This window comes from Monodelphis domestica, chromosome 6, assembly GCF_027887165.1.
Source record: "Monodelphis domestica isolate mMonDom1 chromosome 6, mMonDom1.pri, whole genome shotgun sequence".
NCBI classification, from domain to species: Eukaryota; Metazoa; Chordata; class Mammalia; order Didelphimorphia; family Didelphidae; genus Monodelphis; species Monodelphis domestica.
The window spans coordinates 158407179-158429472 of NC_077232.1; the positions used below are offsets into that span (position 1 = coordinate 158407179).

The 22294-nt window shown below is 34.2% G+C and overlaps 1 protein-coding gene across 10 annotated transcripts in view; it reads right to left on the reverse strand.

Annotated features, from left to right (window-relative positions):
- The window catches only part of SCLT1 (sodium channel and clathrin linker 1), a 205783-nt gene that overhangs the window by 4105 nt on the left and 179384 nt on the right, over positions 1 to 22294 (reverse strand). For 9 of the 10 annotated variants that reach the window (XR_008912889.1, XR_008912890.1, XR_008912888.1 and 6 more), the window contains 2 exons: positions 5389 to 5467; positions 3386 to 3481 (listed from right to left, as the gene is read on the reverse strand). Coding sequence is in view for 6 of the 10 variants with exons in the window: in XM_056802701.1 (XP_056658679.1) it covers positions 3386 to 3481; positions 5389 to 5467 (175 nt within the window). In the remaining 4 variants the exon portion in view is untranslated. Of the gene's footprint in view, positions 1 to 3385; positions 3482 to 5388; positions 5468 to 22294 lie in introns of those variants that run through there. The other variant, XR_008912892.1, reaches the window with a different exon arrangement.

The window sequence follows — 22294 nt, forward strand, 5'->3', positions numbered from 1 at the left end:
ACTATCTAGACTACAAACTAAAAAGAAGTAGAAAAATGTTGTGCTGTTATTCAAAGATCTAATATGATCCTTTGCTATGTCAGTAAGACTCTAGGATGTTAAAACCTAAAAACAATTCTTTAAGCCTTTTAATCTATCAATTGTAAGTTCTTTATTCAGGATATTTTGGTTTCTTATTTTAAAAGAAATAGACTATCTGGAGTTGAATGTTGGGGAAAAATGTGTATATGTCAGATGAAAGAAATATTAAAATTAAAGGACCTAGATTATTTAATGGAGAAAGACTTGTTTCCAAAGAAGCATTTAAAATATTATTATTAAAAGGATACTGTCAACCTTGAAAAACACAGAACCACTAATGCAGTTACAAAGAACATGTCTTTAATCAGGAAAAGGGAAACAGAATTCTTATGGCCACCACACAGACCCAAGCTCTGGGACTCCGGAATAATGTCTCAGGGAAAATATACCATAAATGGGATTTTCCACCAGGGGGATTTCCAAGGAAATGAAGAATGTGTGGTCTTATATATATTTTGTGGAATAAAAGAAAGGAAGGGCAACTGATTGGTTTACATGGAGGCTAGGGAAGGAGGATTCCAGCCAGGGGTTGAACTACCTGGTAGAGGCCTGGATACAATGGGAGAAAGTTCTAAGACAAAAGGGTACTTAAAACTAGACTATATACAACAATTCCATCTAGATTGGGATCACTGGGTACTTAAAAGATTTATTGTTCAGTCTAGGACAAACCCAGGAATCCATGTAGGGTCAATAGGTGGTGCCTGAAACTTTCATAAAACAAAGTGGTCAATTCAGATGAACTACTTTTCATCTTTACTAAGAATGCTGTTAAATAAACTAATGTTGTTAAAAGAAACTCTCTCTAGACTAGGGCTTTGATAGAACAATAGTACCAAGACTCCCACAAGGAAAATGCTGGAATTTTTAGTTCCAGACATCTGAAGAGAAATAATAGTATTGCCATGGGCAGGAGATAAAATTAATGACCACTTGTATTTCAGAATTAGAAGCAACCATCTAGTCCATACCATTACAGAAAGAGTCTGAACAACACAGACCATAGACAAGTGGTCATGCAGTCTTTGCTGGAAGACTTTCAACAATGGGAAGTTATTTAAGAAGTCTAGTTAGTAATTAAGATACCAACCTTTATTGTAAATCACCCCATAATGAAAGATTAAATTAGTATTTAAATTGTAGGAAGTCTCATGGTATATGTAACAAAGATGACATTACTTCTAGGTATAAACTGTTAGGTTCCATCATATCCTGAAAATTTAGTTGAGCTTTTGCCAACAAACTACCCAATACTGGTGCTGTTAATTCATTAATAAGCATTCACTAAAAGCTAAGTGAATAATACAAAGAAAAAAAATCCCTGCCTTTTAGAGTTTGCATTCTAATGCCAGGGACAATGTAAAAAAAAAATCAGGCACAGTAAAAGATATATACAGAACAGACGGGAGGAAATCTGAGAAGGGAAGGTAGTAACTGAGGAAAATAGGAGAGGCCTCTTTCGGAAGGTGGGATTTGATCCGAGTCTTGAAGGAAGTCAGGGAAAATAAGAGACCATGGGTAAAAGGGCCAATATTCCAATCATGGAAGACAACTGATATAAGGCAAAGAAATGGGATATGGAGTGTTATGGTCATGGAACGTAATACTGACAAACAGGTTGGTTGGATCCTAGGCTGTGTGTTGGGGACTAAAGGGTAAGATGGTAAAGGAAGAAACCAAGTTAAGAAAAATTTTAAATGTCAAATAGGAGTTTATAGTTAATACTGGAGGTGATAGGGAGCCACTATAATTCAGTGAGGAGAGGGGGTAATATGGACAGAGCTACATTTTAGATATTTTTCTAATCATTTAATCATTTTAGATTATTTTATCTTGATAGCATACAGAGTATGGAGTAGGAAGACAATTGAGGCTAAGACACCTATTGTGATCATCCAGGAAATAAGTGAAGAGGGTTTGAACTTGGGTGGATGCTGTGTGAGTGGAGAGAAGGAAGAAGACATAAGATATGTTGTGAAAGTAGAAGCAACAAAATTTGGCAACAAGCTGGATATGTGTGATGAGTAAGAGTGAGAAAATGAATATGAGATCAAGATTGCAAATTTGGCCAACTAGGGATGGTGGTGTCTTCAACAATGATATAAAATTGGTTTAAGGGAAAAGATAGGGAGTTCTATTCTGGACATGTTAAACTTTGAGATGTCTATGGGATATCAAGCTAGAAACATACAAAAGGAGTTGTTGATACATGACAGGCTTAGGCGAGACACTAGTAATAGAAATATAGATCCTAAATAGAGATGATAATTGAACCGATGGGAGTTGATAGGATGACCAAGTAGAGAGTATCCAGGGAAAAGAGAAAAAGGATTAGGATAGGGCAGATAACCCACAGTAACTGGGCATAGCATAAACGAAAAACCATCAAAGGAGTAAAAGAAAAAGCAGTTGGACAGGTAGGAGAACTAGGAGAGAGAATAAAGTCAAGAAAATCATGATAGCTAATAGTACCTCAGATGGGAAAGTGATCAACATCATCAAAGGCAGTAGAAACATCAAGAAAGATGACTGAGAAAAGAGCATTCGATTTAGCTATTTAAGAGATTACTGATATCTTTGGAGTGGACAATTACAGTGGAATAAGGGTAGAAGCTAGGCTGTGGAAATTTTGGAAGAGAGTAAGAGGAGAGGAAGTGAAAGCACCAAGTGTTAACCATAAAAAAGAGATATCAGATGAGTGTTAGTGGGAATAATAGTATCAAATAAAGATTTTAAAAATTAATTCCTAAAAGCTTAGCTTCTATCACAGGGAAATGTCACTTCAAAACAAATGTTCCATCATAGATGAAATTACTTAATATGTAATGGTCTCTGAGGCTTCCTAATCATGTTTTACCATCTCTGATTATTTAAGTAAATCTGCATACCCAGAACAAACGAGAGGTTCTCCTTCCAAAGGCCATTTTTTCTACTTAAAAAAATACATTTATAATAAGAAATTAACACACAGTTAAGAGTTTAGAAAGTATCTAATCTTACGTTCATAAATGTGATACCATCATGCCTTCAGGTTAGAAAGACATTCCAATTTCATAGTCACTCAAATGTCCAATTTTGGAGACAACTATTATAGAGCTATGTTTGAACCAAGTAATCTCAGAAGTCCTCAAATTCTTAATTCTCCAAGTTTGCTAGTTTTCAATGTCATATAAAGGTACCTCATTTCAAATGCTTTAAACAAACAACCAGCTACTTCTTCCCTAGGGATTTTCAAAACATTTTCCTTATTCTTGTCCCACTCAGACTATTTTATTCATCTAACAGTAATGAACTTATTCTCTACCTGCTGAGAAGCTGAAGCTGCTCTCTGTTCTGCCTGACACAGGCGTCTTTGAAGTCTGTTGGTTTTTTCTTGATGTTCCATAATTATCTTTTCATTCTGTTTTAGGGAAATAATGTCATAGAAACATAGGCTCCTGTTAACACATTCTAATGTAAAATGGAGAAGCCTTAAAGGAATCTGAGTTTGAGTGATGCTGAATTTGGACACTACTTACCATTTGCAAAAAAGCAAAAAGAGATAACATAATGTAGCTTCCATATTTAGGATCAATTTTTAAGTCAGATTTTAAATTCTAACTGCATAATTTTTTCTGTACATAAGCAACCTTCCCACAAAGCAAGTTATTAATATTAAAAGCAAATTGGCAGAAATGTAATTTGAAAGGTTGACAACCAACAAAATCACCTTTTAATTCTTGTACTGTTAATCTTCCCTTACATGAATACTGATCCAGCTATGAGAAAGCCTCATAAGGCATTGGACAGTAGAGGGAAGGTTTTGGAATTCAGGTCTCTTTGTTTCTTCAACAAAACTTTATTAGTCAAAATGACTATATTTTAAAGCCAATAAAACCATTCAGCAAAAGTGTTTCAAATGACTTATGGAATTCTAAATTGCTGGACAGTTCAAAGAATTTCTTCGGTTGCTTTACATTTTCCCTTTTACTTAGGAATGACATACCTGATGGTTATAACTGCTTGCCACCTTAAGTAGTATTAATAAGATAGATTATGGAGATAAATCATTCTAACAATTCTTCCTGTATCTTTTGGATTTTAGGTTTGGCCAAATAAGCCTATGCCAAACTGTATTATTGCTGAACTGGATCTGTTATTTTATATTTACATACTTTTAAAACTAGATGATGTTTTCCTTAATGAATCACAATCTTGGTTGGCTTGAGTAGAAAAACTAGATTGCATTCTTTAACTTTAGTTTCCAAAGAGAAGAGAACAAGGAAGGGGTTAAAACTAATGAATTTGAAGCTTGAATGAGCTTATTTCTGTCCATCAAAATAAATCAAGAGATTTGATGGACCAATAACATAATTTATGTCACTATAAGAGGGAATGTCAGGGGGCAGCTAGGTGGCTCAGTGGATTGAGAATCAGATCCAGAGATGGGGTTTCTGGGTTCAAATCCAGCTTAAGACATTTCCTACCTGTGTGATCCTAGACAAGTCACTTTAACCCCCATTACCTAGACCTTACCCCTCTTCAACCTTAGAATCAACAGTACTGATTCTAATATGAAAGTTAAGGGTTAAAAAAAAAAGAGTGAATGTCATGTCTAATGTCAAATATTGACATGATGATCCTATGTACATAAAGAGAATCCATCTCTAAGCAACTTGAGAAGAGGTGACCAAAACACACTGTCACTGAATTTCCACTACTGCTTTCTGTAAGTTTCTCTGATTTACTTCGCTCCAAAGTAAGGACATCTAAATAAGCACTAAAATAGCCTAGAACATTTTAGTTGGCTTCAATCATCATCCAGAAATTGCCTATTTAATTTTTGTGCCATCTGAAAGACTCTCAGAAAAGCAATAAATTCCAATTCAATTTTACATATTAAAAGACAAAATACATTTTATTTAAACTTTCTGTAGCTAGGACAAAAATATTTCAATCATAAATTCTGTATTTTTACTGTTGTTATTGAATAAAACAAAAATTGGAAAAGCCATTAAAAAAGTATAACCAATTCAGAGGATTAAATGTTTCTCACAATGTTCTCTGAATCATGATACTATTTCTATTAATAAAGATAAAACTGGAATGTTACATTTTATTATTTACATGAATTGAAATTTTATAGCATATAACAAATACAAATAAGATGGTGGACTTTTCAAATTCTGATTTATTCCTATAATAAGCATTCATATCTTTATGGACATTTGTAAGCATGTAATTCATTTGAACGTGGCTCAAGTAAAACTCTTTAACATGAATAGTGAGTAATAAAAGAAGTATCTCTCAAGAAAATTATTATCTTACCTCAACTACCTTTTCATTTGCTGATTCCAGCTGAGAAGACAATTCTTGGGTATGAAGTTTTTGTCTATTCAGTTCGCTTCTATCAGTCAAAGAAATAAAGAAATTTGATTAAGTTGGTCATTTTATATATAAAGAAATTAAGTATTATACTAAGTCACCTGTGGATAAAAACTGATTGCTCATCACAAAAAGTTCCTTGTAACATCAAAATTAAAAGGATGATCTCATTTTAAAATGGTGTATATAATTTGCACATACACACACACATATACACAAAGTATGTTTGTGTTATTCTTTTTTAAATTTATTTTTATTTCTTTATTTTAAACCCTTACCTTTCATCTTGGAATCAATACTGTGTATTGGTTCCAAGGCAGAAGAGTGGTAAGGGCTAGGCAATGGGGGTTAAGTGACTTGCCCAGGGTCACACAGCTAGGAAATGTCTGAGGCCAGATTTGAACCTAGGACCTCCCATCTCTAGGCCTGGCTCTCAATCCACTGAGCTACCCAGCTGCCCCCTGGTTGTGTTATTTTTAAAGTGGAAAAGCCTGAACTGTTTTGGCAATATTTCTCTCCTAGGAGATTATCAATATTCCTTTTCATCATCATGTTTTAATTGCATGAGCTATGCTTTAAAAATGTGAATATGTTCTGTTTGCTTCATTACACTATCTGTTTGTTTGGGACAGAAATCATATTCTTTATTTTGAAGGCCGGGTCAGAAACATTATAATAGACTTTAGCCCAAAGCAGACATTCAGAATATCATCCATCCATCCATCCATCCATCTATTTATATAAATCTCTCTCTCTCTTTCTACACACACACACACACACACACACACACACACACACACACACACACACACACACACACACACACACATATTAATGGAATATTTAGAATAACTTTTAAACATAAAAATGAGTTTATAGTTTTTTAAAGTATTAAATATGCATCAATTCAAATTGTTTCTGTAAAAGGCATCTTCAGACTAATATATCACATCATTTTTATTATAGTGGTAAGCTACTTACAGATGGCAGATACATATATGTAACTTTTAATATCTGTTCATATGAGCTTTAAAAAAATCAAAGCTAAAATTATTTGACAACTTTCAATTGAAGTAAAGACTTACTTTACAAACTACCTGGAAAAACTTATACTTGAAGTGTTCAGCTAGTTAGGAAAAGCATTTTGACTGAAGATCACATTAATTAGTGCTTACTTGAGAAACAGCCTGTGGGTTTTTGGTGAAGGAATAAGGACAAGAAATATTCTATGGTATTTATAAAACTTAGATATTAATCTTCTGTGGTTTAACATAGCAAGATGAACAAACATAGTTTGGAAAATTAATGGGATTTAGAGCTTGAAGGAACCATAAGAATCATCCAGTCATAGTTTTAATTTTAAAGATAAAGAAACTGATACCTACAGAAGTAAAGTAACTTGCCCAAAGCCATGAAGATTACATAAGCTAACTATAAACCTATATTTGATTGAGATTCCATGCTCTTTCAGAACTCATTCATTGCTATCTACAACCATACTATGAACATTACAAAGAATGCTGATTTATGAGCAGCTGAAGAAATGACTATTTGACCAGATAACTTTTTAATTATGGCATATTTAAAAATTAAATAGAATTGGGTTTAAGAGATGATCTTGATTCATTCTTTGGTCAATAGAAGTCATCTTTGCTAGGAAGCCAGAAAACTTACTCTAATTTTGGCAAAGTTATGAAGCTGTTGAAACATAAAAAATAAGTTCATAACATTTCTTACTTCAATGGATCCACTAGTGTTGATGACAGCCCCAGATCTTCCCATTTTTGTGTAATTCTTGTTCATGTCCTTCCTTGAATTCTCCACAGAAAGTCTGTTCAATATGCTTAAGGTATTACTTTAAGGTCTTTTATTATTTTGTAGACACTAATGCAACACTAGAATTATTTATCTGTTTTACTCTCATTATTTATTACATCCTTACATCCTTTACTTTTACCCATCCTACTTCCTTTACACCTCAAACACGCCCTTACTAATACCTCTTTCTCTTAAAAAAATAGATAGAATTTAAAAGAAACAAAAATGTATTTTTCCCTCCCACTTCCCCTGTTCCTATTGAAAAATAAACACAAAACCAAAATCCCTTTAAACAAATATGCATTGATAAGCCAAACAAAACCCTGTAATTGTCATATTCAAAAATATATGCTTCAGTCTACATCTTAAGTTCATAATTACTCTGTCAGGAGGTGGATAGTATGATTCATTATTGGTATTCTGGAAGGATAGTTAGTCATTGTGTTGATCAGAATTCTAAAGTTGATTTTTTTTTCAGTGATGTTTCTCCCCCGCCCCTCCCCACTAAACCTCAGTTTATTCATCTGTAAAAAGGGGATAATACCTGTACAACTCATTTTCCAGGATGACTGTGAAAATCAAATGAGATAAATGCATGTAAAAGGTTTATAATTCATGATCAGAAAGGAGAAAACCTGACCATATTTTAATTGGAATCTTAAATTTTTTAAAATTAATTTATTTAGTCAATTTAGAACATTATTCCTTGGTTACAAGAGTTACATTATTTCCCTCCCTTTCCTCCCCTCCCCCCCTTCCCACAGCTGATGCACAATTTCATTGGGTATTACATGTGTCCTTTGTAATAGAATGATAATCTGTGTGACACTATTTCTTGTTGCAATAACTAGGTACTCTGGCTTGAGACTAGAGAGCTGCTACTAGGGGACACACCTGAGGGCTGCTTAGTTACAATGGAGATAGAAGGTACTATTTCAGAGGTAGAGCTAGAAAGATACTGAGAGATGCTGCTACAGATAGAGGGATGCTGCCACAGGAGGATGCACTGGGGTTTGCTTACTGATCTCTATTTGATGACTAGTAGATCAATCTATTTCCTAACCTCCTCCTCCTCCCTTCACTCCCAAATCCCACACATTCCCTCACCCCCCTCCCTTCTTCCAGCTTCTCCCTCCCAGTTTTTTCTTGAAGCTTGTGGCTTGGTCCCTTCCCCCTGAGTGAACTATGAAAGATACTCTTGTTTTCTTTCTCAGGTAAGGGGTTTATTGGGAAACAATAGGATAGAGAACCGAGGAAAGAGGGAAGAGGGTTTCCCTAAACTATAAGGAGAATTTGAGGGTTTGGGAAATTAGTCCAGTCACAACTGTGACAAGGGGGCAGTCAGAGAGATGGAGGACAACTGTTATTCTTTTCTTCTCCACAAAGCCACCAAGATCTCTCAGCCTAATTTCAGAAGCCCCTCAAGGGTCCTTCAGCCTGGGACAGGAGTTAATAATATTATTCTCAGCTTCTCCCTTCAGCTAGGCTTGCCTCCTTTATCAGAAAAAAAAAAAACCCAGAGAGCCAGAGAGAGAGAGAGAGAGAGAGAGAGAGAGAGAGAGAGAGAGAGAGAGAGAGAGAGAGAGAGAGAGAGAGAGAGAGAGAGAATCAGATCCTCCCCCTGGCCAGCTCAACTGCCTCCTCCAGGAACATTCTGTTTGGAATCTTCACCTTGATTTTGCAGATCAGGTCCCAAGCTTGGTTTGCATGCCTGAAGTTCTCTCTATCTGGGTTGCCTCTATCACACCTTGATCAGAACCTGTTTCCATGTTGTTGGTGTTTGCATTAGGATGTTCATTTAGAGTCTACATCCCCAGTCATATCCCCTCAACCCATGTATTCAAGCAGTTGTTTTTCTTCTGTGTTTCTACTCCCACAGTTTTCCCTCTGAAGGTGAATGGTGTTCTTTCTTGTAGATCCCTCCAGGTTGTTCATGATCACTGCATTGCCACTAATGGAGAAGTCCATTACATTCGATTGTACCACAGTGTATCTGTCTCTGTGTATAATGTTCTCCTGGTTCTGCTCCTTTCAGTTTGCATCAATTCCTGGAGGTTGTTCCAATTCACATGGAATTCCTCCACTTTATTATTCCTTTTAGCACAGTAGTATTCCATCACCAACATATACTACAGTTTGTTTAGCCATTCCCCAACTTAAGGAAATCCCCTCATTTTCCAATTTTTTGACACCACAAAGAGACCAGCTATGAATATTCTTATATGTGTCTTTTTCCTTATTATCTCTTTGGGGTACAAACCCAGCAGTGCTATGACTGGATCATAGGGCAGACAGTCTTTTATTGCCCTTTGGGCATAGTTCCAAATTGCCCTCCAAAATGGTTAGATCAATTCACAACTCCACCAGCAATTAATTAATGTCCCTACTTTGCCACATCCCCTCCAGCATTCATTATTTACATTGCTGTCATGCTAGCCAATTTGTTGGGTTTCAGTGCTGTTTTCATTTAAACATGCAGACTGTTCTCTTGGTTCAGTTACTCTGCAACAGTTCATAAGTCTTCCCAGTTTTTTCTGAAATTGTACCCTTCATGATTTCTTATTGCACAATAGCATTCCATTACTTTCACATACCATAATTTATTCAGCCATTCCTCAAATTGATGAGCACTCCTTTAGTTCCTAATTCTCTACCACTAAAAGAAGAACTTTAATTTTAAAGATTTCTAAGTATTTTTGCACATATAAGCCCTTTCCTCTTTCTATGATCTCTTGGGGTCTGGGTCTACTAATAGCATTGCTGGATCAAATGTATACACAGTTCAGTGACTTTTTGATTACAATCCTAAATTGTTTTCCAGAGTAATTAGAACAATTCAAAAGTTGTATTGTGTATTAGTGTTTCTGTTTTCCCAAAGCCTCTCCCAAAATGATCATTTTCACCTTTTGTTAAAATTTAATGGGTGTGAAGTGAACCTTAGAGTTAAATTGTATTTTTCTAATTATTGGTAATTTGGAGTATTTTTTATGGTTGTTAATAGCTTGGACTTTTTCCTATAAAAATTGCCTTTTCATATTTTGCATATTTATCAATTGGGAAATGGCTCATATTCTCATAGACTTGAATCCATTTCTTATAAGTCTCAGAAATGAGAGCATTATCAGGGAAACCTGCTGCAAAGATTTTTTTCCAGGTTAACTGATTCACTTCTAATTTTAGTCCATTGGTTTTATGTTTGGGTGTGTAAAAACTTTTCATTTTATATAATTGAAGTTGTTGATTTTATCTTATGATTCTTTCTGTCTGTTATTTTATTAATTCCCCTATCCAAAGATATGAAAAGTAATTTCTTTCTTGCTATTCTAACTTGTTTATGAAATCACTTTTTCACATAAGTTATATAATAATAACAACAATAATAATACCTATGTTTTACTTTAAGATTTATAAAACCCTTATAGATATTATTTCATTAGATACTCAAAGAAAATCTGGGAGGTATATGCTATTATTATCTCCAAAATACAGATGAGGAAACTATGGTAGATAGAGGTTAAATGACTTGCCTCAGGATCATACTGGGGCAGGATTTGAATTCAGTTCTTCACTCTGAGTCTAGCACTTTTATTATTATTATTATTTTTATTATAATATAGGTTTTATTATAAACCCAATTTCTGTCAAACTGCTTTCTAATTTTCCCAGCAGATTTTTTAAATTATGTATCCTTATCTGGGTTTATCAAGACTAAGCTATAGTATTCACTTGCTTTTATATGTTTATGTAATCTGTTTCAACATTTGACATCTCTTTGACATTTTTTAACCAGCACTAAAACATTTTGATGATTTCTGCATTGTAGTATAGCTGGAGATTTGATACTGCTAGACTCTCTTTTTCATTATTACATTGACAAGGTCTGCCCTTGAACATTTATCCAACATTTGTCTAATTATTTAGGTCTATCTTTATTACCATAAAGAATGTTTTGCAGTTGCATTTTTATAGTTTGTTTGTGTATGTTTTTCCTATCAGACTATGAGCTCCCTGGAGGGCAGGGACTAATTTTTTCCCCTCTTTTTGTATTTTCAATGCTTGGCACAGTGCCTGACATATGGTAGTTATTTAATAAATATTTATTAATTGAATGATTATATATTCTGTAGCTATTTTGAATGGAATTTCCTGGGTTATTTCTTCTTGCTGGGTTTTGTGAATCTCAGAGAGAAATGCTGATTAATTCTTATAGATTTATTTTATATCCTTTAAGGCTGCTGAAGATATTGTTTCTGTTAATTTTTAGCTGACACTTCAGAGTGCATCAAACCATATATTCATAAAGTATTTTCCTCCCTTTGCCTATACTTATTCCTTCAATTCCTTTCTTAACTGTTATAGTTAACATTTCTAGTACTATATCAAGCAATAGTAATAATATATAACTTTGCTTTATCTATGATCTTATTGGAAAGGTTTAGTTTATCACTATAACATAATACTGGCTCTTGGTTTTAGATAGATATGTCTTACAATATTAAGAAAAGGTCAATTTATTTGTATGTTTTCAGTGTTTTTTTTTTCATGGAAAGGTATGTTTTATTTTGCCCAAGAGCACTTTTCCTCCATTTGCTGATATTATGTATTTCTATTGCTAATATGATCTTTTATTTTAATAGTTTCCCTAATATTAAGCCAGTCTTGAATTCTTGATAGAAATCCAGACTGGTCATAGTGTATGATCTTTCTAATATACTGTTATAGCCTTTTTGATAATATTTTATTTTTCCATCATTATTTATTACAAATATTGGTCTATAGTTTTATTTCTCTATTTTGACTCTTACTGTTTTAGGCATCAAGAACATATCTGTATCATAGGAGGAATTTGTGGTAGAATCCATTCTTTTCCTAAAAGTTATTTAATATTGGATTTAATTGCTCTTTGAATATTTGATGGAATTCACATGAACATGCATCTGGTCGCAGAATTTTTTCCATGAGATACATTTATGGCTTGTTCAATTTCTTTTCCTGAGACTGAGTTATTTAAATTCTCCATTTCTTGTTCTGCCAACCTGGGCATTTTATATTTTTGAACATATTCATCCATTTAATTTTTCAGTTTTATTGGTATACAGTTGGCCAAAATAGTTTTGAACAATGTATTTCTTCTTCATATGTTGTAAATTATCATTAATTTTTTTTTCATATTGATAATTTGTCTTTCTTTTGTAAAATCAAATTACATAGGACAGCTAGGTAGTTCAGTGGATAGCAAGGTCTGAAAATGGGAGGTGCTGGGTTCAAATTTGGTCTTAAGAGACTTCATAGATGCATGACCCTAGGCAAGTCACTTTAGGCACCAGTACCTAGCCCTTACTGCTCTTCTCCCTTGGAACCAATACATAATATTCATTCTAAAATGGAAGGTATGTTTAAATATAATTATATAATTATGTTCAAATTACATAATGATTTAAAATTTTTTTGAGAGAAATTTTAGGAAAAGCTCACTAATTCCTCAAATCAAGAAAGTGAACTGTTTAGAGAAAGTGCCATAAAGAAACCTACATTGCATCAGAAGATCTAGGATGAAATTTGAAATGTAATCTATTGAACTGAAGGGGGTTGAACACATTTATTCTGGATGTAAATTCTTATGCCAAAAGGGACTGCCTCCAATTGGCTTTTTGTCAATGTGCCTAGCAAACATTGGTTTTGCTCTCTCTTGCTCTCTCTCTCTCTCTCTCTCTCTCTCTCTCTCTCTCTCTCTCTCTCTCTCTCTCTCTCTCTCTCTCTCTAATTCCATCTCATCTCCAACTATTATAGTTTCCTCTTAGAAAAGTACAATATTGTATGCACCTGTAGCTAGAAGATCTTTAGAGATATAAGCTGGTTATGCTAAATGATTCATTGGGGAGACTAGACTCCCAAAGAATCATAGGGGGAATTGTGAAGAGTGAATCAAACTTTCTTTGTCTATCAATCAGCAATTTTTAAATTAATCAATCAAAATCTTAAGCACCCCTACTTAACACTAAGCAAGAGAATTCACAAGTCACTTAAGAGAGTAAGCTCATATCTCCAAAGGCTACTGCTACCTCCCTTGGGCAGTGCTAGGAAAATTTAAAGTCTGCAATTGTGTCTCCAAAAGTCTCCAAAAAGTGGAGGAAGGGACAGGAAGTGAAGTGGAAAAAGAACCATAAAAAGTCCTGAACTTCCTATCCAGGAGACTTCTCCTTTGGACTTCTTTGGAGGATGCCTCCTTTGGATTGCTTCTTTACAGACTCTGCGTTGATGAGATAGGTGAGTAAGTGGCCTACCTTTACTGGCTTCTGGAGAGATTGGTTCCAGAGAGGCCTTCCTTTCCTGGAGGAGGCTGTGATGGTGGAACCCTTGCTGAAAATACCACCAGGTCCTCTGACTAAAAATGATCAAGCCCTGCAGGGACTGAGCCAGACACCAGAGCAACACTTAGGGTGGTAAGCTACAGAATTCTCTAACTTCTCACATTTTTCCACTTTCACTCTTTCTACCTCTTTGTAAATAAAGCTACTAAAAGTCATTTTGACTTAAACTATAATATTTTTAAATCAGCAACCACAATGTTATTTTAGAACTTTCATATTAGCACAAAAACCTAAATTTTATATTCTTACAGCACCCAAGTTTGCAATCAGGAAGACTCATCTTTATGAGTTCAAATTCAGGCCAACATATTTGCTTAGCTATGTGATCCTGGGCAAATCACTTAACCCCATTTGCCTTAATTTCCTCACCTAAAAAATGAGCTGGAGAAGGATATAGCAAATTTTTTATGCAAACCACAAATGAAGGGTCAGACATGACTGAAAAGTGACTAAACAACAATGATTTGTTCTCTGGCCAACTAGATCTTTAGGACTAAATTATTTCCTCTCAAATTAATTTGTAGTCTTTTATTTAGTGCTCCTTTATTGAATATAATTTTATTGAGCTGTGCTCAGTAAAAGATGTGCTTTTAATGTTTGTTTGCTGTATTTGTTTGTGAAGTTTTATCCCATAACAAATGGTCAGTTTTGTAAAGGTGTCAATTCAGATAGCTGAGAAATAATCATACTTATTTTTTATATCTAACTTTTCTAAAATTCTGTTAAGGCTCTTAGCTTCTCATTTATTTTTCATTAGATTTGCCTAGGTTTAAAATGGGAATACTGGCATCCCTCACAATTAGTTTTATTGTCTATTTTTCCCTATATATATTCTCTATGCTTTCTTGTCTAAGATCATAACTGAAGACCCTTTTTGTGAGGTTAGCTGAAACATAATAAGATTTTGTTTTGGCTTCTTATTTTAACTCTTTATGAATTTCTATGTTTCATTTCATATGGGCTTTTAGTTGAGTTTGTGGATAGAGCACTAAGTCTGGAATCAGGAAGATCTGAGTTCAAATTTGGCTTCTGATACTAGCAGGGTAAATCACTTAACTTCTGTTTGCCTTCATCCACTAGGGATGAGAAGGGCAAACCACTCCAGTATCCTTGCCAAGAAAACCCCTTGGACAGTAGATCTATGAAGAGTTGAACTCTACCAAATGACTGAAAAACATGTTTCTTGTAAACTAAATAGTGTTGGATTCTGTTTTCTAATTTACTCTTCCATCACATGGGTGAATTTATCCTATTCATAATGTGACTGTCAACTGCATTAATTGAATTAACTTGTATATTTATTTCTAGCCTATTCTCTAATATTTCTTCCTATTTGCTCTTGTCCTTTTGACAAAGAGGGGAATGAGAAGAATGTGATTAGAATTAGTGCTCTCTGCTTAACATAATCTGCTTGCATTCCCCCACTCTTCTTTCTCTTCCCCTCACTCAGAACTGAAACATAAATTCTAATCCTTTTTTCCTTCCTTTCTTCTTTCCTTCCTTCTTTCCCTTTCTTTTTCTTTCTAAGCCCTTCATGATTCACTCATTGAGGCTTGACTTTGTTTTGCTCATAATTAATCCCTCTTTTAATCCATCCTTCATGTTCAGTCCCTCTCATCTTAATTCTCTCATTTCCACTGAATTTAAGATATTTCAAAACCCAACTTTGTATGTGTGCACGCATGTGTGTACACATGCACATAATCTTCCTTCTAACAATTTCAAAGTGAGGTTCAGGAAATATCTGCTCCCCCAATCATTTTCCATATGCTACATTACAATTATTTGAATTAAATTCCTCTACTCTTCTTCCTTTTTTTCCCATATTTAATGAAAATGTCTTTTATAACACTTTTTGTGTTCAAGTTATAATTATCATGTGTTTCTATGGTTGTCTGGGTCACATACAACTTTTGTTCTTTTGGGATTGTGATTTGAAATCACTTGGAAAATAATGGTGCTAAATATATTGACTTTCTTGATAAGGAGCCATTTGGGTTCATTACAAAAATGCTATATAATTTCCCAAATGGGCTCCAGTCCATTTCTGTCCTTAAATGATGGTCTCTGTTCTCCAATGCTGTCTTCAGGGCCTGTCCAAAATATATATGGTAATGGATTAATTCCATGTGTTGCCTGTCCAGCTGCATTTCATTATTTGGGGTATATGCAGTGTTTGTCTACTTAGTTTTTCAAGTGTAGATTACTAAAATCTTTGAGGACTGGGGCTATTTCATCTTTGTATCCCCAGAGTCTACATAGCACATATATGTTTGCTGACTGAATGACAAGGTAATTTTTTTTTGGAGTAGTTTGGGTAAATAGTGAAATCCTGTAATATTCTGGGGCTTAGTATCAGAAAATTTTATCTTCAAGTATATGGATCATAGATTATTTTAATAACAATTTCATAGAAAAGAGAAAGCAGTTAAGATGAGTTGACATTTAATGATTATGGAAGTCTTTAAAAATATTGTTTGCAATATTTTCTATTCTTTTGGAATATCTTCCTCTTTGAACTATTTTGAAAACTAGTCATATGGAGCCTTTAAAGTTGGCATTGTCTACAGAATGAATTTTCTGTCTTTGGTGAAGTTACTCCTCAGAGTTACTTCTCTTGACTTCTTTAAATTGAGTGCTATTTCTACTTCCCTTATATAGCATATCAGGACCTGAGTTATTAAAATTCCAAATGTAGTACAAAATTCCACTGTTACCAATGACAAAGAGAGCAATGAAACATGGAAGGAACATTCCTTTTCACAACTATTTGCTATTCTCCTTCTAGTTTCATCTTTAAGTGTCCTTTGGATAATCTTGTTTAGTTGGGTTTTATTTGAAAGCTTTTGCAGGTTTATTTTTCCCTTCCATTGCTTTTTGCTGTTTTTGGGAAAGAATATAACTCACAGTCTTCCATCATCTAGCTCTCTATAATTTCACAAATGCGCTTGTGTTCTGACAATTGTGCTCTGGGCTGGTACATCACTGTGCCTGCAAGGAGATCAAGTGGGTGCTGTTAATTGTTTCCTATTTTTTAAAGCCAGCTTATCTTACAGGTTAAATTAGAGAAGTTATTTCTCACCTCTATGCTTTCTTTTAATTTGGTGTTAATTTTGACCTTTGTTCTAATCAGTGAATAATTTAACCACATACATTCAGCTGATTCACCAGTCTTTCTGTCTGTTATATAGTAATTTATTTCATGCAATATTATCCAGAGGTTGTGCTACCTAGTACCACCTGATTTTCTTTTTGAAGAGTATTTTGATAAAACCAGAGATTTTGATGACTACTAAGAAAAATAAAAGAGGGCTTTATTTTTTTTTTAAGTTAGATTGGGAAGAAAGGAAAAGGGCAGCACCATAGCTTGAAATATATCAGGCAATGATGGGCTTAAGGCAGAATTAATCCATTCTTTTATATACCAAAGAATGATCTTTGGTCTGAGAAAACAAAAACAAAAACAAAAGAGGATGAATTATGATCTATTCAATTCAACATTTAAGTGTTGAGTATTTGCATTATGGGATACAGCTTTAGGAGCTGGGGGATACAAAGGAAAAAACCAAAAAACCAAAACAGTTCTTAACTCAAGAAGTATATATTGTGCTAATAAGAGATTTCTGAGGAAGAAAAAGTTTAAGTGAACCCATTTTCAGGGGGAAGTGAGTAGCATGTTATTATAAAAACAAACTTGATAAAAGGCATATATATTCCTTAGGTTAGGAATCATATTTCTAGTTGGAAGATAAAAATTTCTACCCAGGTCATTTTAATAGAAATATTTTAAAATTTGGCAGTCCATTTTGCAATGGTGTAGTACAAGACTAAAGATTAATCTTGACTACCATGTATCTCTCCATGATTTTTTAAAAAGCTAAGTTTTATTGTATATAATTGAAAGTGTTTATTATTTTTGTTTTGCTACCTTATCACTTTGTATCACTTAATATGTTAGTTCATATTTGCCATTCCTTATGGAGAAATCATTCCATTATAGTTACATGTCAATTACAAGTGCTCTATTAGGAATACTACTGTAGAACTAAGTCTTTGTATTGTTAACCTTCTTGATAAACAAAGTAAAGACTTTATAAGGTTAAAAGATATTAACAATTCTATGATTTTTTTTTGCATAATTCCAAACTACTTTCCAAAATGATGAGACCATTTCACAGCTCCATCAGTAATGAATTAGCCAATTTTATGTCCCTTTTGTGAGAATCTCCTTTGAATCACCAAAAATTTATTTTATTAAAGCCCCTCCTCATATAAGGTGGGACTTCAAAGAATAAATAGCTATTTTTCTTCCTTGTAGATAGAAATAAAGTCTCATTTCTTTTTTTGAAAGGCTTGCTTACCTTTGTAAACTTATGTTGTGGGATTGATTTCTTTCAAAAACTGGTGGTTTTTTTTTTAAGATAAAAGAATAGAATCCTGTGATTAAACTGGGAAAAAACAATCTTTTCTCATATTAAGTCATAGGCACAGTTTTATATTATTGACATTTTGAGGTACAGACTTGATTTCTACTGATTCTCAGCATATTTCTTATCATGAAAGTGATCCTGCACAATATGGGTGTTAATAGGATCTCAAGGAATATGACATTGATTACAGGATCAAAATGATCATAGATGCAGAATTGGAAGGAATCTAGTCAAACATTTCATTTTTTAGATGAGGAAAAAGGCTCACAGTGGTCAAATGATTTGCCCAAGTTCGCACAGGTAGTAGTGGTAGAGGTAGGATTTGAACCCAGGTTATCAGATGCAAAACACCTTGTTTTTATACTGTGAAGAGTGAATCAAACTTTCTTTGTCTATCAGCAATTTTTTAATTAATCAGTCAAAAATTTAAATACCCCTACTTAACACTAAGTAAGAGAGTTGTGTAAGTCACTTATTAAAATGGGTGACAACTCCAGAGATCATTGCCCTGCCTCATGGCAGTGCTAGGCAAATTGAAAGACTGCAATTGGTTCACATAGAGTGGAGGAAGGGACAGGAAGTGTTGCGAAAAAAGGACTATAAAAAGTCCTGAACTTCCTGTCAAGGAGGGCAATCTCTGACTTTAGATCTTGGACTTTGGCTCTTGGACTTCTTCTTGGAGGACTGTTTCTGGATCTTCTCCTTTGGACTTCAGTGTTGGAGGACTTTGCCTTGGGACTTGGCCTTTGGTCTTCTCCTTTGGAGTTCATCTTGGGTGGGTGAGTAGCTGGCCTTCCTTTCCTGGCTTCTGGAGAGATTGAATCCAAAGATTCCTGCTTTTGCTTTGGAAGAGGATGAGTTCATGAAAATCTAGCTGAAGACACCACTAGACGTGGGGAAGCCCCTATGGGGCTGAGCCTCACTTCATTGGAGAAGGGTTTGTAGGCTTGTTAAAACCTGTCTCTTTGGCTACCTTTTCCATTTTCACTCTTTCTACCTCTTTGTAAGTAAAAGCTCCTAAAAGTCATTTTTTACTTAAGTTATAATATCTTTAAATTGGTGACCACAATATTAGTTTAGAATTCTCATATTTAACAAAAAACCTAAATTTTAGTTTCTTACAATACTAATCATTTTCCAGACACCACTTCTTCTGAAAAATGAATGATTCTCAGATTTTATTACTGAATTCTATCCTCTGCCTTTGATTTGGTTTACCGAGATGTCAAATTTCCTCCTTTCCAATGCAGGTTTGCACCTTTTCTGCAATTTAGTCTTAGATAGCCATTTACAGTATAGGGAGTTCAGTGATTTGTCCAAGGTCAGTAAATAAATATGAGAAGTGGGAACTGAGCCAAGCTCTTCTTGGTTCTAATGTTGTCTTTCTATCCATATGAAACATTGCCTCTTCCAGTTGTGCTATTTTTAAATTGTCATGTCATTTTTATCTATTCTTATGGGCTCCTTTCCAAATATTCCTATTCATGAATAACCTTTAGTTGGCTGTGTAAAGCCCTGGAACACTGTAGAGACTCTTAAAAGGAGATTCATAATTACTAAAAGAGATTGGCTTAATTATTTACACAGGAAAAATGTTGATAAATAAGTCTATTACCAGACTATGATATATAGATAAATGGATATCCTAGAGAGCTCATCTATCAGTGTCTGCCTATTTTGCTTATTATCTATCTATCTATCTATCTATCTATCTATCTATCTATCTATCTATCTATCTATCTGTTGGATATACACTACAACCAGACAATGAATTGGGTCCAAAGTTGAAAAAGAGAAAAATAATCTATACTGCTTTTTGGAAAACTGCAAGATTATTTTAAAGACCCTCAAGCTTATCCCTGAAGCAAAGGTCCATCTTTTGAACATCAATATTCTGGTTTACATTCTATGGTTTGTGAGCCATGGAATACTAGTCTTTAAAGAACTGAAGTTAAATATGCAATACATTACAAACAAGGGATTATGTAGGAGCAGTATAGAGAATGTCAATTAAATATATGACTGAAAAAGATGTCATAAAACCAGTGTGAAGAATAACCAAAAAACAGCTTGCCTGCTCCATTAGTGTCCTTCCAATGTTAAAAAACATAAGGAAAGCTCCTAATGCATTGAATAAAATCGCTGTGGTGAACTTACAGGAGGGTATGGATAGAAATCATAAATGACAGGCAAGCATGAGTGAGCTGTAATCTGCTATTAGAGGGATATACACTCTAAAAGAAATTGCAGATCCACTGGAATACTGCAGTAATTATTCTGTCACCTTTCTTTTTCAATGCTTCATCTGAGCCATTAATTACAATTTTTCACTGAATTTTCCAAGAAGTTGTTTTATATTCCTCTTTCAAAATCATATTCATTTTTATATTAGTCAGATGCTTTACATCTTGTCAAATTTTGTAAAAACTCTTAAAGTTTATACAGATGGTTCACTCTCCTGTCTGGGGATCTAATTATTTTGTTGCTTTATTCTTGTTTTCTGGAAATTTCTCTTCATATTCTTTAATTCCACAATATTTGCTACTTGCTCTTTTTGGATTAGTGATTTTTAAAAGTCTCTCTATTAGTTTTTCTTCAAGGTTTTTCCTGTGAGAGTCTTTCTCTTAACGAATCTTCAAAATGAAATCACTCAATATCAGGCTATATGTTGATCTGTTTGGAGGATTCTGTTCACTCCTTTTTAGAACTTCTCGCTCTTTACCTTTTGCAGTAGATGATAGAAAAGAAAAAATTCTATCTTTATGATAGTCTGCTTGACAACATTTATCACGAACACTCAATATCCCATGAAATAATATTTTTGTTGCTACAGAGTATATAATGAAGCCAATTCCACCAATTTATTAATTTTACCAAAGCAAACCTTACAAGCCATCCATCTGCTTTGAGGGCACTTTTTTAGCCCTACTAGTTTCATTTTTAATATGGTTCAGTTCTTCCTGTTAACTCAATCTTTGGACAAAGGACTTCAAATTTAGAGTACTAAAAATTGTAGTGTTTTAAGAGAATGCACAAACTTCAATTCTTAGCACTTTCTTCACCATTCTCTATGACACCATTAAATTTAAAGGAAGCCACAAGACTAAGGGTAATTTTATATTTTTATTTGCTTTATGGATTGGTATGGTCAAAAAAACTCATCATCTAGTGCCATGTTGGCAAACCTATGGCATGCATGCCAGAGGAGGCTGATCCCTTCCTCCTTTCCACTGTGCCTTAGCACATTTTTTCACAACAACTTCCCCCCTGCCCAGCAGCCCAATTGGAGCACTTCCCCCCTCCCTGTTTTGGATAATGGGGAGTGTGAAGTGTGAGAATGCAGTTTGGGCACTTGATCTCTAAAAGATCTAGGGCTAACTTCATTGGTGATAAGCCATCCTAAATTCACATAGGCAAGTTCTTAGAATGATTTGTAAATAGGACCCTACTTAAACCTTTTCTAGTGCTCTTGAACTTGTGCTCTGCAGACAAAACCTTCAAGAATTCATAGTTATCTTCATACCACTATAAAACATCTCATTATATCTTTTGTATTAGGCATTAACAATACCAATTTCTACTAATTTATGTGAGTCAGTTTCTATTAAATCAAAAATCTACATTTAAATATACAAATATGACATAGCAATATTGAAACTATTTTGCACTAGAGGCTATGGAAATTAAAAAAAATAGTTTGTTGAATATACCATTCTAAGACCTGCTTAATTGGATAGGTGATATTACATTTTACCCATTTTCCTAGCTTTTTAGGCAGTTATCTGGTATTTCCCTTTTCAGATATTGATAAGACTTTCCACTTATCTCATTTGTACACCCCCTAAAAATAATTTTAAAATTCCATATCACTCCTACCAACCATTACCTTTGTTCCTACACATATACTGCTGCATAAAGGTGGTGAAAACCTCATTATTGTCAGGAAATTCTTCAATGCTTCCCTTATCAATTTACTAACTTATTTTCCATAAAAGCTCTTTGAAATCTCTTCACCCTACTTCAAACCTCCCATGGCCCTTCCCCTTCTGCCTCCTTGGATGAGAATCATCTTTCATATTTTATAGAAAAAATTAAAGTTATTCACTGTGAACACCTTCTTCTCCCCTCTTCCTCAATGTGATATCATTCATATGCCTTTTGTTACTATCTTTTCTTTCATTCTCATCCCACTAGGAAGAGGTAGCTCTACTACTTACAAGGCAAACCTGA